Below are 16,791 nucleotides of genomic sequence, written 5' to 3' on the forward strand. Positions count from 1 at the left end.
ACGGGTATTTTAGCAGGTAAAACAGACTCTGAGGGCTATAAACAGTCCCTCATGAATGAAATGAAGTCTGTTTGAGGATTTTCATAAAGTAAAAAAGACTTTATGGGCTGTTTTTTATCAATCTGAGGCATAAATAACCTCTAAAAAGCTGACTCTGGTTGTTCCCCTCCAGTCCAGCAGGTGGCAGTAAGGCGCCTGTAAACAACCTCTAATAAACACAGCGAAGAAGAAGCAGCGGCGGGTCAGAGGTCAAAGTTGACTCCGGTGAAAACATGGTTGAACACGGGGACATCCGCGTGGTTCACCGAGGTGGCAGTAAAATAAACTTCAGGAAGCCTGTCATCACCAGCGATTCAAAGTGAGTTTGTGTTTTCGTGTCGATAATGTTTATTTTCCGGCCGGAAGTCATTCTCGCGTTTTCTGCAGGTTTTTATCAGCCGGAGAGCTTCAGCCGGTGCTAGCCGTTAGCATTAGCATCACAAGCCGCCAGCTAACACAGTTGTTGATATTTCTGTTACTGCTTAGAAAAGAGGTATCTAAAGTTTGTCCCACACTTTGTAACGATAACTTTAATGTCTCACATACAGTCTGGCCTCTCTGGGATAATCTAGTCCAGGTTTGAGAAAGCTAAGTGAGGTGGTTTTTGATAGGGACCTGCTCCAATGTGGTCTAGATATGAAAAAAACAGTGGATTCTCCCTTTTTTGCATTTATTCAAATGGAATAAAGGTTTCATGAATCTTAAACTGTGCTCTATAAAATATGTAACCTTTCTGGTACAATCTAGTCCAGATTTGACAAGTCCAGGTATAGTAGTTTTCTATCTGGACCTGGTTTAATGTGGTCTTGTTTTGAAAAAAATAGCAAAATCTTGCTTTTCTCCCACATTTTCTTAAATAGATTAAAGGTTTCCTAAATCTTCACCTGTGTCTGAAAGAGTCTCTGACGTCGCTGAGATAATCTAGTCCAGATTTGACCAGTCTAAGTATATTGTGTTTTGTTCTGGACCTGGTCCGATGTGCTCTAGAAGTGAAAAAGCATTGAAATCATCCTTTGATATCTATTCTCAATTTTGTGAAAATGCAGCAGTGTTGAGGCTTTATGACAGTAAGAGGTGCAAAAGACGGCACAGCGATGTAAGTTAAGTTTCCCTGAACTGTCAAATGGGAAAGCTTACTTCAGTGCCGTCTTTTAATCAGTTATCTGTCAGTTCTTGTGTCGATTTTATCATTTTGTTTCTTCAGATTCCTGCTATGCGCCTCAGGAGAGTGTGTGAAGGTGTTCAGCACCTCCACAGAGGAGTGTATCCACGACCTGCGGGGACACACCGACCTGGTGACAGGTGTGCTGATCAAACCCTCCAACCACCTGCAGGTACGTTCATACCACCACACTGTTAACGGGATGTAAAGAGTTCAGCTGCAGCTTAGTCAAACAGACGCAATATTAACTTACCTTAAAAAAGGACTTTTTCTTACATTTGTCAAGGGCTATTTAAGTGTAACCACCGAATCTCCTCCTGAATCTTATTTTCTCAAAATTAATACAACCTTCCGGCCTCTTCATCTCCAGTTTAGTGATGATTTCTGTGTGTACAATGTCTAGATTGTATTGTGAAATACAGCAGAGACTCTTTTTCTTTTTATTTGTGGTCCTTTGGATATTTTTGTTGGTGTTGTGCCTCTTAGATGCTTTTAATGGTACTTCAGTGAAATAAGATGTTTCTGTTTATAATGATGATTTTAATGTGATGATGGGTCCCTGTTTCGTTGCAGGCCTACTCTTGCTCAGCAGATGGCACTGTCAGACTGTGGGACTTCACAGACGGCATCCTAATCAAAGTACGGCTTCATCCTTCTATTGTTGTTTCTCCTGTCTTATCAGTCAGTGTGTCATTCGAGTTTGCCCACCACGCTTTCCATTTTCTCTCTGTTTGTACATTGTCGTTGTTTATGTTCTACCAATTACTTTGGAAGTGGACAATATCTGCAATTATGCCTCTTCTCCACTACATCTAACTGGCAGCACATGACCAGATAATGAAGGATAAAAAAATACATTTTCAAACATCATTTTGGTCACTCGACCTTTTCATGGTGGGTTTAAAATCTAAAATATGCATCAAAACTAACTCTGATTAGACTTTTGTTACAGTCATACACACATTAATCAACTTAAAATCAGCCTCACATGAATTTGATTGCACATGTTGATTGTTTTTTGACCTGACATGATGTTAGGTAGGTTATTTTGCAGTTAAGGATGAAGGGTCAGGATCAGTTTGTGTTGTCCGGCTACCATGTGTAACAGCTGTGTGATCTCTTACAGACGTATGTCATCGGATACCCGATTTTCTCCATCCATGCATCTCCACACCATGAAGGAGTCATCTTCATCGTTACTCCCATGCTGGGTGACAAAAGATCTGGAGGTTTGAAACCTTTTCGATTTTTTCAACAGCTGTATTCTGTTAACTCTGAACGGATTTTGTGTTATGGAGTTACACAAGTCACTTTCCATTTATAGATCTTAGCTACTTGTGCAGTAACAAAGTTGCAGACAGGTGTACGGGACAGTGCTGGGAAGAAGCAGAGTACTCGCTGATACCTGATCCGACATTTGAGGCCGTATTGGCAGCATTTCCGATTGTATCAGTATCGGTCAGTAACAACTCTACGTGTTGGTGGACAGTGTTGGCAACGTCTGTCTGAACCTGAACCTTTACACTCAGTGCCACGTATTTACTCATTCAGCTACATGAGACATAAAAGAGGAGAGTCATAAATAGTAATGCTGAAATGGTGCCACACAAACTGCAGAGCAGGCTAGCTGGCTTTATTTGTGCAGGAAGATCTCATGATTTATGATTTATGATTAATTAAAGGATCTTAGTTTTTCACTCAAAAAAGATGTGTGTCCCATCTGTGATACGATAAAAATGTTTGTGTCTGAACAAGATGTAAAGTTAAAGAGATTCCAGACTGTTTGAGCGCAAATTTAGTTTTTATTTTAAAGTTTTAAGAATATTTTTGATGATCATCGGGATTGCAATTATGTTGGGCAGGATAATTGTGGCATTACATTTTCATATTGTCCCATGCCTAACCAGAAGTACACCTAAAAGTAGACTATACATGTATTTAAATGTGTATACACTGTATACATACATGTGTGTATGTACTCTATTGGTTAACCAATCAAAGGATGCAATATTCAGCAATTTTCTGATTATTAGAATCAGTTTTTTGCAGCTAAAATAAAGTAATTAAAAATTGCGCTGCTTTGACTCTGATGCACCTTGCAACCTGCAAAGTAAGTAAAGTTATCAAATAAACGTAGTGGAGTAAAAAAGTACAGTTTTTGCCTCTAAAATGTAGAGGAGTGGAAGTATAAAACAAAACATGGAGATACTCAAAGTACAAGTACCAGATTTATTACAGCGTCCTTTTCTTTGAATCTTCCACGAGGAGTCGCTAATCAAATTATTCTCTTGGGGTCTTTAATGTGTGTGAAGTAGAAACTGGGTGAGAGGTCACTGGGTAAGAATGTGTAATAGGCTCATGTTTGATTGTGTGTGCGTGTGTGTGTGTGTGTGCGTGTGCGTGTGCGTGTCTGTGTGTGCAGAGTTGTTCCAGCTGGTCGCGGTACATCTGCCACAGAGCGGAGATCAGCTGGTGGAGGCCCGAGAGCTCTCTGCTGTGCTCACCGACATCAGCTCCAACCCCGCCGCCACCGTCTTCGGCAGAGGGGTACGTTCACTGTCACTACTGTCACCAACACAACATCTGGAGAAGTTACAAAGTTACATTCCCATGATTGTTAACAAAGGACAATTCAATAAAAAACTTTTTCAAGTAAAGCTAATTGACAGCAGCATTTATTAAAGAGCAGGTTTCAAATGCAGATTCCTGGTCAGCTTTCCTGTATGTTTGTGATAATAAACAAGTCTTATCCTCCTCACAGGGTGAATATATCGCTTCAGCTAAAGGTTTGCAGCTGGAGGTCTTCTTCTTCAAGAAGCAGAAGGCATACAGGTGAGCCGCAGTGTGAGATCCTTCAGTTAACGTTCAATCAAACTACAAATTATTCACAGTTCGGATAACAAATTACTAATTTCTCTATTATTAGACACAAAATGTTGTTGTTGTCAAGCGTGAAGTCGTCATGTTGGATAAAGGTCATGAATGTTAAAACCCACGATGCTCACAAACCACGAGGTCACGAGGATGTTTGAAAACAAGGGTTTCTGTGGTTCCTGTTCTTAAGTATGATCTTGATAGATCTCTAAAAAATTCAAATCAAATTCATGTAGAGTTGTTAAAGAAGTCTGAGGCACTCGAGAGGATCCACAAATTGAAGACTAGCACAGGGACACAATTTTCCCCACCCAAGCTGCACTTTTGTTTCATATCCTTCATACTTTTTTTGCCAGTATAGATGTGCAATAAATTAAATTTATCTGATAAAATATTCTTTTTAAAAAGTCTTGAATTTTTAAAAACCTGCAGAAACCCTGAGTAACACCACATCGGGCGGGTTGTTTATAGGTTTTCCCTCAAAGAAGACAACAAGAAGGGAGGCAAGAACACGTTCACATGTGTCGCCTGTCATCCAAACGACGACTGCATCGCCACGGGACACGAAGATGGAAAGATTCGCTTGTGGTGAGTGAAGAAAACAACACGACCTTGAAGCTTCACACTCTCACCCAGTGTTTGGTCATTTTGAACAGTTGTTTAGTCTCCTGCTTGTTTTCCTGATTGATGTACCAGTGAACTCAACTCTCTCATGGGAAACACCCTGTTCTTTACCTTATTTTTAACCTCTCCTATTCTAAAGTTACCTGTGAGTTTTTAACTGATCATGAACCAGTTTCTATTTGGTGAAAGTTCCTTGTAGCCGAGTATACTTCCCATTCCTGTTTTTGTAAGGCAGCGTGTGTTTATGAATGTAGAAGTGGAGAAACTTTATTTTTCTTACGTTCATGTTTATCCTCTCAGGAGAAACTTCAACCACAAGAAGGAGTACACATACTCCACCCTGCACTGGCACCACAGCGCCGTCAGCTCACTGAGCTTCACCCCAGAAGGTAAAAACATTTAATACTGTCATTCTTCATTCCACTGCAGCTGTTTTAAAGGGACAGTTCACCTCAAAATCAAAAATACACGCTGCTAAATTGGTCATTCTGGCACAAAATTAATTATAAAACAGGACAAAATCTCTAGCAAGTCCTTCCTGTCCTGTTCCCGCCTCCTCTTAATGTATATCTGCTTTGTGTCACCAGGCACCAACCTGCTGAGTGGAGGCATCGAGTCGGTGCTGGTCCAGTGGAGATACAACCAAGAGAACCAGCGGGACTTCCTGCCTCGTCTGGGAGCTGCCATCACGCACATCGCTGTCTCACCTGATGGAGCGCTGTTCTGTACCTCACACAGTGACAACAGTAAGGACCTGTCACCTGTCTTAAACAACGAGACGTGTTATTATAGCAAGAGTGGGCATAGTTCTGTACATAACTCCTTTTAAAGCTGGCATCTAGTGGCTCTAGCAATTAAACTAACTATTACTTTCCTCTTTCCTCGCTTTCTTTCAGAGATCACGATCATCCAGAGTTGTGTTAAAGTGTCGGCTGTCATTCAGGGCCTGGTCAAAGGTGGGTACAGACCGGAGGTGGCAACAGCATGAAGACTGATCATAAACATGTTGCACGACTCGCCGATAATAAAGATATAATCATAAAAAAACAGTTCTTGGAAAGCAGTTGTGCTTCACAGGAGGTCCATGATAGAAGAATCAGCACGTTCAGTCAAGTTGTTGACACTGATTGTGAAAAAGATGTAGAAAAATAACAAATATCTCTCAAAGACGTTACGTGGACACAAACACTCTGTAACTGAACTGAAACCATTGTTTTTCACTCTTGTTTCGTCCTCCTGCAGGTGAAAGTGTCGGGACAGACTTGATGATCGACCCACGCAGCAAATCTCTGGTGCTGAACGGGAAACCAGGTCACCTGCAGTTTTACTCGCTCCAGAGAGACAAACTCCTTTACAACGTAAGCAACTCTGTGGATTGTTTTTGTAGGTTTTTATTGGCATGCTGAGCTATGTCAGCACCTGGAATAACATACATGTGGGTACGAGTACTTGAAGAAAACTTAATGTAATTACAAACTAAAGACAGAAGGTCCAAACAGTCTGATCCACAAGCCTCCCATAACACTGCTCTCCCACAGCTGGACATCGTGCAGCAGGAGTATATTCATGAGTCGGGTCTGCAGCAGTTTGAGGTGGTCAAGGCGGCTTTCAATGATTCTGGAAACTGGCTGGCAACAGTAGAGGAAAGAAAACAGAAAGGCGCTGAGCTGGAGCTCAACTTGAAGCTGTGGGCGTTTGACGAACAGACACAGAGGTACAGACTCCTGAATTATACATGATGTTTCAGCCAGTCGGTGGCTCTGTTCAGACCTGGTATCAACATCTGTCCTGAGAGATCCAATCACAGGTGGGCAGCTCTCAGTACAGGTGTGAATGGACCTAATCCAGATGAGATCTGATCACTCAGACCACATTCAGAAGAGGGAGAAGAAGAAGAAGCAATCAGTTTCAGTTGATCTAAACTTCCCCCAGACTCCCTTTAAAAATCACTCCGTTTTAAGAGTTGTTGAGTTTGGAGAAACTTAACAAACTTAGTGAAACTTTGCTGCGGCAAATTCTAAATCATTTGGGCCTTTTTGTAAATTTGGCAAATGTTAAACATGAAGATATTTATTTTTTTATGTAAAAAACATTGTTTTCATTTGGAACAGTGATGTTTGTGTGAACTGAAGGACTTAGAGCTGTCCACGGATCACTTAATACCAGGTCTGAACAGGGTCAATGACACAGATACATTCAGTGGTGGACTCTTCTAAAAGTGTTTTCGGGATTGTAAAACCCTTCTAACCTTCTTACTGTATCACCTGCAGTTTTGTGCTGAACACGACCATCTCGGCCCCCCACGAGGCCCAGATTACAGGCATGTGCTTCAGCCACGCAACCGACAGCCAGACCACCATGCTGGTCTCCACCAGCAAGGACGGGCACTTCAAAGCCTGGCAGCTGGCTGCACAATCCCAGACAGAGGGTAAGCAGTCTGTCATTCAAGCAAAACACGGAGTTTGGCTGAGTTGTGTCTGAGTGTGGTAATATTTACCGCTCTCTTTTAATGTTTCTGACCGGTGAGCAGTTCAGATTTATTCTGTAAGAACTCGGTGTTCTTTACAGGTCAACAGTTCTGCAGCTAACTAAGTTACCCAGAGTGCTTTGTAAAACCATGATTCTGCACATTTTTATCCGTGGAGACGTCACTTTGAATCAGTCTGTCGGTGCCAGCCTCCACCGTTTTGGCTTCACAACACAGCAGGTTGAACGTCTGGCTGTGTTTCTCACTAATCCAACACTCTCTGTGTCTGTCTCCCTCTCTGCTGCCAGCAGACGAAGGTCCTTCCTGGTCGTGTGATTTCGTCGGAGCCTATCACGGCCTGGTGCCCGAGTGCTGCAGCTTCTCAGCCGACGGTTCTCTGCTGGCCGTCAGCTTTCAGGAGGTGGTGACCGTGTGGAGTCCGGCCTCCTGGGAGCTCCTGACGACGCTGTCGCAGCCACCAAAAGCCATCAGGTCAGAGCACTCAAACACCTGCACGCACCAGGGCTCATTACTGATTGTGCTTAAATTATCATTCAATGCCTGGTCAGATTTGTTTTAATATATTTTAGTTATCCATCTTCTTGCACAGATGTGTGCGGTTAAATTTAAGAGTAACATATTCAGAGGTTGCTAGTTTAGACCCAGTTGCCAGTTTATATCATGATGCTTGGTGCCTTAAAATAATCATGTTGTAAAGGAGACTTTACAGAAGCTGTAAACTGGGTGGTATCCCGGCAGAGTTCATGAACCAAATGATGATACTCTTCTAGTCGTGTCCTCGCACGCTGCCTTACAACCTTTTGATTGCTGCAACGTCTGATTGGTTCTGGTTTAGCCGTACCAGACACGTGACTCAAATCATTTGGTCTTAATCAAGTCCCGAGTGTTTTTCTCTTGGGCAGCCATCAAGTCAAGTCCCAAGATACTTGCAGCATCCGGGCTTTGAAAAGACAAAAGACAAGGTGTCATTACTAATATGTCTAATATTGATTTCCAGTTTATCTGACTGCTTCCAAAAGTTTGTCAATTATTTAAATTGGTATTATAATTCTTGATATTCAGTGAAATAAATGTAATCAAACAAAAACAAAACTTATTTATTTCTTAATTTATAAGCAGTCAAAAGTATTTCCTCCTTCCTTCCATCACTTTTCAACAGTAAAACACTGACAGCCAGACAAAAATCTTTAAAAAACATAAAATAAACACGGACGAGTGATTGAAGTCATCATGTCTCAAGTCAGGTCAACATGAAACACAGATAACAACAGTTTGTCTCGGTGAACAAACAACTAGTGATAGTAGAAGAACAAGATTAGTACAAACTGATATAACAGACTGGATCAGGAACATCGAGGATTTACATCCAGATTAACAACAAACAGAGTAACAACTGACAGAACAAACAGTGAACAGCATTTCTTAACGCACGAGGCTGATGTTGTGTTACATTTCCTAACCGTCCACTTTCTGACTTCCTCACAGCGTCTCCGAGCTCGGCGGTTCCTCCACGAGATGAGCAACAAATATAATGTTTAATTTTAAAAGCTGGGGACTGAAGTTTTTAGTAAACGTGACTCAAACAGGAGTTAACAGTTTGTGTTTCAGCTGCAGATTAATCCATGTTTGATGCTCTACTGAGTATTTAGGGCAGCAGGACAGTGTGTGTGTGTGTGTGTGTGTGTTCATGGTAATGAAGGGACACACAGTGTGGCTCATTGATGCATTTTGATGTGGAGCTCTTGGACACAGAGGCTTTAAATACAAACACAATACTAGTTATTAGGACACATTCATCGTCTTTTAAGACCCGATGCAACGTTTGTGTGTTTCTCCCTTTGGAGCTCGATGCATCGTAAACATGTTTTGGATGAAGTTGTCACTTTCATGCATTGTGATTCATTAATGGACATTGTAGCAACGTCTTAAGCTCTTAAATGGTTTTTATTTCAAGTTTCTATCTGCTCCAGACGTACGCTCCAAGGTACACGCCCCCACTTCAGGAGATATTTTTCCGCTCTGTCCTGCATCCTATATGACATCCTTTCATAAGCAGCTACTTTGCCTAATTCAGTCAGCCAGTCCTGAAAAGGAGGTTCTCCAGGTTTCTTCCACTTCCTGAAGATAATCCGTCGTCCAATCATGATAGCAGCCTGTGTCCAAGAATATGTGGACAAAAGTACAAAAATAAAGGAAGCTGGATGGTGCAACTTTAAGGGCCCGTGTCCACATCGTGTTTATTTCCGGCTGAAAATTGTGGCTGTGCAGTCAGGAGTGCTGAGATGAAGCGGTTGTGCGCTGAGAGAGAAAACGCTGCACGCACATCTTGTCTCTGCAACAACAATATCTCGACAACCTCCGCTGGCACAATTGGGGGGGAAAAAAGATGCTGGCACTCAGAGAAAACGCTATGTGGACACAGGCTCTTATTGCAAGAAAATTAGCTAAATAAGGAACCAACTGTTGTCTGAACTGCAGGTGCACTCAGTTAATATCAGTTGTGGAGCTGCTGTACTGTAAAATGGTTATTTCCTCCTGTCTCCTGGAAGAACAGAGCGGCCTTTCATTCAGACAAACATACAAGTAACAGAGGACAGTTACTTAAAGCACAGTGTGTGCACACACACACACACACACACACACACACACACACACACACACACACACACACACACACACACACACACACACAGCCTCACTAAGCAACCAGTTGTTTTATAGTCTGGCCGTTTCTCTGTTCGCTGTCGAGGACAGTTAAATAACCTCGTCGTCTCATTGGCAGAGGTCCAGGCTCGTTCCTCTCAGCAGAAGTGCTGCCTGTCAGCCGCCTGCAGTTTCGCAACGTTGCTCGAGTCTCAGAAATGTTGTCCCCTCCGCTGAAGAAGGGGGCCCTTCCGGTCAACGAGGACACGAAACCACTGCTGCTGGTTTCTGTACCACTTTTCTGCAGCGGGACCAGAACTCTGAGTCAGCATTTTAGAATATTTGGAAGAAAAACAAAAGAGAGCTGACCTGCAGGTTTTTAATCTGAAAAATGAAGAAGCAGAGAAACATTTTAACTGTCCAGAAACTTCTTGAAGCAAAACCAATCATCATGAGGAGACATTTCCTGCGTAACGAGGGAGCTGAGGGGGAGTTTGTGCTTATTAAGGCTTCAAAGTTGAAGAACGTTGATGGTCAGATGTTGTGACAGCTGCCCCGGGTACCCCCTTACACAACCACCACCTATGGATGTGTAGAGCCGGGTCGACTGTTCAACCTCCAACCTCACCGACTACAGACTCTTTGCCTCTTTTTCATCGGGCTTATTAAATAGACAAAATTCACCTTTTAGCACGAGAATGTCCCTTTAAATAACACGGTTGATACGTAGAAGGCAGCATTTTGAAGTTCTGAAATTGATCCATCTTCCAGACGCAGATTTTCCGGCTCTTTGGTTCTTCGTGGGTGTTCAGACTCTTTACTTGCGTGTTCCCATTTGAAGCCCCCAAAGCGGAAAACTCAAAAGCTAATCCTGTGAAATATGTGCGGTGTCGAGGGGGGGGGGCGGGTTGCACTTGAGATTCTTTATAGTCACAAGAAAACAAAAGAGACTTTTTTTTTTTTCCCTCCTCCACCAGGAATCTTTGTTTTGGGCGACTAAGCTGCTCCAAGTATCTGCTGGGAACCACCGCCAGCAACCTGCTCTGCTGCTGGAACCTCCTCACCTGCTCATGTGAGACTGCAACAAAAAAAAAAATCACATTTGTCGCATTTTAGTTCAGTTCGTGCTCATTAATGATACGTTTCTGTTTCTCCTCAGTGGAGTGGAGCACCTCGATGGACGTCAGCCTGCTGCTGGCCGACCCGCTCTCCGAGAACATGGCTGCCTTCTGCTGTCAGGCTGGATGCACCGACTGTAAGATTTAAACTGAGATTTTGCTTTTTTTAAGTCGTAATCGCACCTTTTTAAAAACACATTTTAAACCCAAAGCAACAGGTTTAAAGCACAGTATGTAATTCCTGCCACTAATCTCAATCAAAACAATAACAAAAGACGTAGTTTGACTCGTCTCTAATGTGACTGAAGTTTCATTCAGGCTACGTTCAGTCATGTTCACAGAGTTACTTCCGTTTCCCTGAAAGTAGTCACAACAGTTGACAAATGAAGCGCGCAGTTACCCCGAGTACAATTGAAGGCAACATTCCCCGAATACCTGAATTCCCTGAAATGGATGTCAACTGTTGGTGTGAGGCTGGCGGTGGGAGCCACTGTCAGGCCGTGTCCTCCTCCCTCCGTTATCTCTGTGCTACTGTTTTTAAAATCCCTGTTGCTACACGGAACAACAACAACAACAACAACCACCTCTAAACTAGCAACCTACACGCTGAAACTGGCAATGGTACGACTACCTAAACAAGCTAACAGCAGGGATTTAACCATTTTAATTGCAGGACTTGGTTCCCTGAGTGCAAAACATGTTCCCCTGATACCATTTTGTAGGAGCACCGTCGCTGCACTCTGGGCTCGGCACCACCCGAGACGACTGTGATTGTTTTAAAGAAATGCAAACAAGCCAGAGCATTTTTTTGTTCCCAGTATAATGATCTTCGCTGGTTTTTCTCTCTCCTCTGTTTTTAGTGTTTGTGTTTAAACCCAGCGAGCCTCGGCCGCTGTTTTCCCAGAAGGCCGTGTGCTCGGGGATGGTGACTCGCGCCGTCTTCGCCCCGAGGGAGGAGATGCTGGAGAGCTGCGAGGAGAGCAGCCAGTGGCTCAACCGCTCCCAGCTGCACTTCCTCACTCAGTACATGGTAAACAGCACAAACAGGAAAACAGTCTGTTAAAAAGATAAGAAGTCGGCTGTGCTCTTGTTTTCATACGTTTAGGAAGAACTAATATATTCATACTATGTATATATTTCACACCTCAGACACAGCTGATGATATTTTTATATATTTGGTGCTCTGACTGATTTGTTTTGATTGTGCCAAGGGATGATTACGGATTTTAATAAGGTGATGTTTTTTTACTAATTGGCCTCGTGAGGATGACATCATAACTTATAGACAGTGACAGTGTGAAGTAAAGATACAATAGAAGTATTATTAGTGGTGTTTGTTTTGTTTTAGTCTTTGTTTTGTTCTTTTTGTCTTTTTCTTCATCATAAAACTAAAAGAAAATTGTGAGAATGCTGCAAATATGAAGAACATCAGATGTAATATAAAGTTAATGTTTTTGTAAGATTACAACATTAAAGTATAAAAAATTAAATAAAAGTACATGATATGAAATGTGCAAAAGTAAATTACATGGAAGTTTATATAGTAAACCTCAGGTTGACCAGTTATTGGATCGAGTATTCCACATTTTCTGATTACTATTTTTTTATTCAGTTGCCGATACAGCGTGTAATCTGCAAAGTAACTAGTAACTAAAGTAATCACATAAATTTAGTGGAGTAAAAAGTACAATATTTGCCTCAAAAAGGTAGAGTGGATGTATAAAGTAGCAGAAAATGGAAATAGTCAAGTAAAGTACCACAAAATTGTACTTAAGTACAGTACTCTTTTTTTGCTTTACTTCTTACTTCGTGAGCTGGTCTGCTATTGATTGATTGATTGATTGGTTGGTTGGTTGGTACGGGGAACACGACTCTGACACTTGATGCAAACGTGTTCACTACAAAGAAATGATGAAACAAACAGCGAGCAGGAAACGTGTGAATCCAGTCAAACTAAATGTAAACAAGCTAAATGTTAATATTCAGTCTGAATGTCAGATATTATCATGTAATCTTAGTTATAAGATACTTCATTGAAAGGACTTCTTGTGTTGATGCTGACGTTGACTCTCCTCTGCAGGACCTCATGACATTCACCACCAAGACAGAAGAGGAGAGACTGATGGCGTCCAGCAAACAGGTACAGCACACACAGCGGTGAACAAGTATTCAGATCCTTTACTGAAGTAAAAGTACTAATACCACACTGATATACTGAAATACTCAAGTAAAAGTCCTGGATTTCAGCAGCTTCATGACGATGCATTTTCCAGGTGATCAAGAGTGTTTTTAAAGAGTTTATTTATCTGAAGGAGGAGAATTTTCTGACCACACAAAGAAACACTTCATCCTGCAGTTTATCACAAACGTCCAACATCAGCACTTCTGGTGATTCACGGTTAAAACCGGTTTAAACATTACAAACCAGCAGAATAAAAAGCCCTGGGCAGGACTGACTCCCGCAGCAGTTGTTGCTTCAGGTTTTTCTCCTTGGATGAACACCGGCTGATGGTGAAGAGTTCAGTTCCAGTTCAGTTCCAGGAGCTGGCACGAGGATCTGTGGATTCATGTTGCTTTTGTTTTCTTCTCCAAATAACCCCCCTCAGTTTCTCTCATCTTTACTGCCCTCATCAAATACAAACAGCACTGCTGAACATCTACCTCTGTACAAACTGTTGACCTACTTTTCCCTCACACTTTTTTTTTATTAATGTGAGACGTTTCCTGCTCTTCCTGACATTGTAATCTCTTCTTCTTCCCCCTTCAAGCTTGTGATCGATGACAGCGTCGCCATGACGCCGTTCTACCTGTTGCTGGGGAAACATCGGCAACAGCAACAGGGAGGTGACGACCCGCGGAGCGGCGTGTCTGCGGAGAGGACGCCTCTGCCTCAGGGATCCGTGGCTATCAAAGAGGTGGGTAGCTCAGCCCTGCGTGGATGAATGTCCACTATGTGTTGTGTTTACGTTTTCTGACATGTAATTGTTTGCTTGACGGTACTGGTCGCTGAAATTCATATAGAGAATATTTATTTAAAGGCACGATGTGGTAAAGTTAGAAAATTATTGTTATTAGTGACACCGGTGGCCGTGATGTGAACTGCAGTCAGCATTATACCGTTAATAGCTGTAATGTTCCTATATTTTATTTGTGCCACTGGCTGTGTGATGCTACCAAGCTTAGTTTTTTGACGTGTTGTATATTAAACCTTGTTTTTTTTCTTTTGGCGACAGCTTCTGCAGACCCCGGCCCACGTCTTGCCCTCCACCTCTTTCCTCTGCTCCATGTTTGTTCAGTCTCTGTTGATCTCCGTTACAGACGCCAGGTCAGTACTCTTAAGAACTTCAACTTCAGTTTTCTGAATGAATATCTGAATATTTGTTCTTAAATAATAAGCCAATAAAAGCTGCAAATTAGAGGAGTCGTATTGGGAATCTGTGACCGATAATATCAGCATGAGTCGACAAAAACACTGCAGGCTTCACGTGATTCGTCAACTTAAGACCCAGGCTAAAACGGGGCACATGGGAAAATTCTGACTTAGTTGTTTATCTCAGAAAATATGCAGAGTCACGTTAACTTCTTTTTTTTTTTCTCCATGGGATCTCATGGCCTCAGGGAGGAAAGTAAACATGCCGAGGAGGAAATGGAGAGCGAGAAAGAGGAAGAGGATTCAGAGGAGGAAATGGAATCCAGCCGCACGAGACCGGAGCAGCAGGCGGCGGTGGGAGGCGATGCAGCCGAGTCCGCAGCCCCCGCTCTGACAAAGGCTCAGGCTAGGGAACTGAGGAGGGTGAAGAAACTCGACCACAGCTGGCTCGCAGGCCTCCTGGACTCATGATCATGACTGTGTACAAAGACTCACACAGATACAGAGCTTATAGAAAGTTTTCATCAGTGGATTATTTGTTTTTTATCGTTTTATAACGTCATGAATCAGAGTGGGTTTCTTCTTCTAGAAACAAGAGTGTTGACAAAAGTCTCTCTTCAGATACAAAACAGAAAATATTTGATTGCGTAAGTGTCCGCCTCTTGGCAGCAGTCGCAGCTTTGAGTCGACGTTGACAAGTTTATATCAGCTTCCAAGTCTTCTGATGAAGGCTGGGTTGAATTTAGGTCACTGTCGAATATAAACAGTATTGTTTCTGAGTCGTTCGTGTGTAGCTTTTGGCTGCCGTGCCTGTGGTTGTTAAATAAAAAATAAATCCAAGTTTCCAAGTCACGGTCAAGGATTTCTCTGTGTTCAGCTGCGGTTCTGATCACCAAACCTACAACTAGCTGCAATTTTCAATCAGTTGATTTCCCCTTTTTTCTTCTTTGGACGAGTAAAAGCATGCAAGAGCTCTGCAGGACTTGTAATTTTTGAAAACAGCGATCCTTAGTGAAATGTTTACTTGCTAAACTTCTCCAGACTCCTCCCAGCCGACCCCTCAATGCTCGGCAGGACGATCCGTTCACCAGACTTCATGCGAGGACTAGCGTGTTTCTGCTGAAGATATAATTCAGAATTATTATCAACAAGCTCAGTTTTGGCTTCAAAAGTGTAATTTCGGTCTCCCACATGCCTGCTGGTGATCACTGACACTGCAGGGGCCTGTGTTGTTCATCAAAGATACTTTTTCAGTACCACATGTTTAAAACAGTAAGATGATCAGCATTTTAACCCCAGGCTGCACAGATATTCACAATATTATAAATGTGTTTGTGTTCAGTTCACTTTTCAGTAGCCTTTTTTGGATGTTTAGGTTTTTGAAAGAGGTTCTGAGTAAAGTTTTATTTCTTGTGTTGTATCAGAAAAGTGGAATTATTGCCATCTTTGATTAATTTTTATGATTGGACTCAGTCGGACTGAGTGATATCGAGCGCCTTCGAGTGTCCTTCTGACTCTCAGTAGGTTTGTATTTGTACATAATATAAACGTTACCACCACTTGGAGGGATCATAAGCTTGTAGTAGTATTTATCTAAAGTGGGAAACTGACCTACGATCATGGTTGTTGGAACAATGTACTGAAGATCAGCCTCACATGATGTAGTTTCATGACAGGATATTAAAACCTGGATCTTTATTTAACTTACTTTGCAATGCAGCTGGATGCACATGATCCTGTGCTCTCCTGAAGCCATCTTGAAAACCTTCGAGCTCTGCATGTGTGGAGTTTGAGTCTGATTGTTTTCCAGTTATTAGTCAGACCATGTTTTTCTGTTTTGAGAGGTAGTTGTCCCACATCATGAACACATTGTGATTATGTTGTTTGTTTTGTTTGTAACAGTTTAATAATCACAGTATTAAACTCGAGGGTGAACTTTTGCTGAACTGAAATAAGAGCAGCGAACATCACTGAAGGTTTTTCTTGATGAAAAAGATGTTTTTTCACTTTTCTCTCGATGGCTTCAGTGAGAGTTTGATTTACCAAACCTTCTACTGTTGATCTGATTGGTTGAAGCCTGTGATAAACTTTTCCACGAACGACTTCTTTAACTCAGACATCTTATTAATTAACATGTTTACTTGGTCCAGCTAAAAACAAGTGGCTGCTGCAGTTATAATTTCAGTATGTTACAGTGAAGGGATTAAATACTTACGCAATCATTTATTTTGATTTATTTGTGGAGACTTTTTTCAATTGTACATTAAAGCATTTTAGTTTTTTGTCAATCTGATTAAAAACTAATCAGATCCACTGTGATGAGGTGAAAACTGTCTGTGGCACCGTCTGCGTGCACATTTATGTGCAAATACACATTTTTCTACACTTCAAAACGTAATAAAACTATTGAATTCTTTCTTTAAGCTGTCGTCCTCTGATTTCGCCTCGTCCGTCACCTTGTTGCACAACCTCA

At 42.0% G+C, this 16,791-nt stretch overlaps 1 protein-coding gene across 2 annotated transcripts; it reads left to right on the forward strand.

Moving 5' to 3' along the window:
• The first annotated feature begins 248 nt into the window (after nt 1-248).
• On the forward strand, nt 249-16,741 carry wdr75 (WD repeat domain 75). Of its 2 annotated transcripts, none has more exons than XM_073474106.1 (21): nt 249-358; nt 1,244-1,373; nt 1,775-1,840; nt 2,328-2,430; nt 3,624-3,748; nt 3,963-4,033; nt 4,547-4,663; nt 5,000-5,088; nt 5,287-5,445; nt 5,596-5,655; nt 5,942-6,057; nt 6,238-6,413; nt 6,970-7,127; nt 7,478-7,658; nt 10,808-10,902; nt 10,990-11,085; nt 11,809-11,978; nt 13,029-13,088; nt 13,717-13,863; nt 14,182-14,273; nt 14,567-16,741. In XM_073474106.1, exons 1-21 carry the CDS (start codon nt 273-275, stop codon nt 14,787-14,789), a joined length of 2,520 nt encoding a protein of 839 aa, XP_073330207.1. In that variant the 5' UTR covers nt 249-272; the 3' UTR covers nt 14,790-16,741. The 2 variants fall into 2 exon arrangements, with proteins under 2 accessions (XP_073330207.1, XP_073330206.1); XM_073474105.1 differs by having other exon boundaries at nt 255-358; nt 7,475-7,658; nt 14,567-15,162.
• Nucleotides 16,742-16,791: the final 50 nt, after the last annotated feature.

This window comes from Pagrus major, chromosome 9 (genome assembly GCF_040436345.1).
Source record: "Pagrus major chromosome 9, Pma_NU_1.0".
In the NCBI taxonomy this organism is placed as follows: domain Eukaryota; kingdom Metazoa; phylum Chordata; class Actinopteri; order Spariformes; family Sparidae; genus Pagrus; species Pagrus major.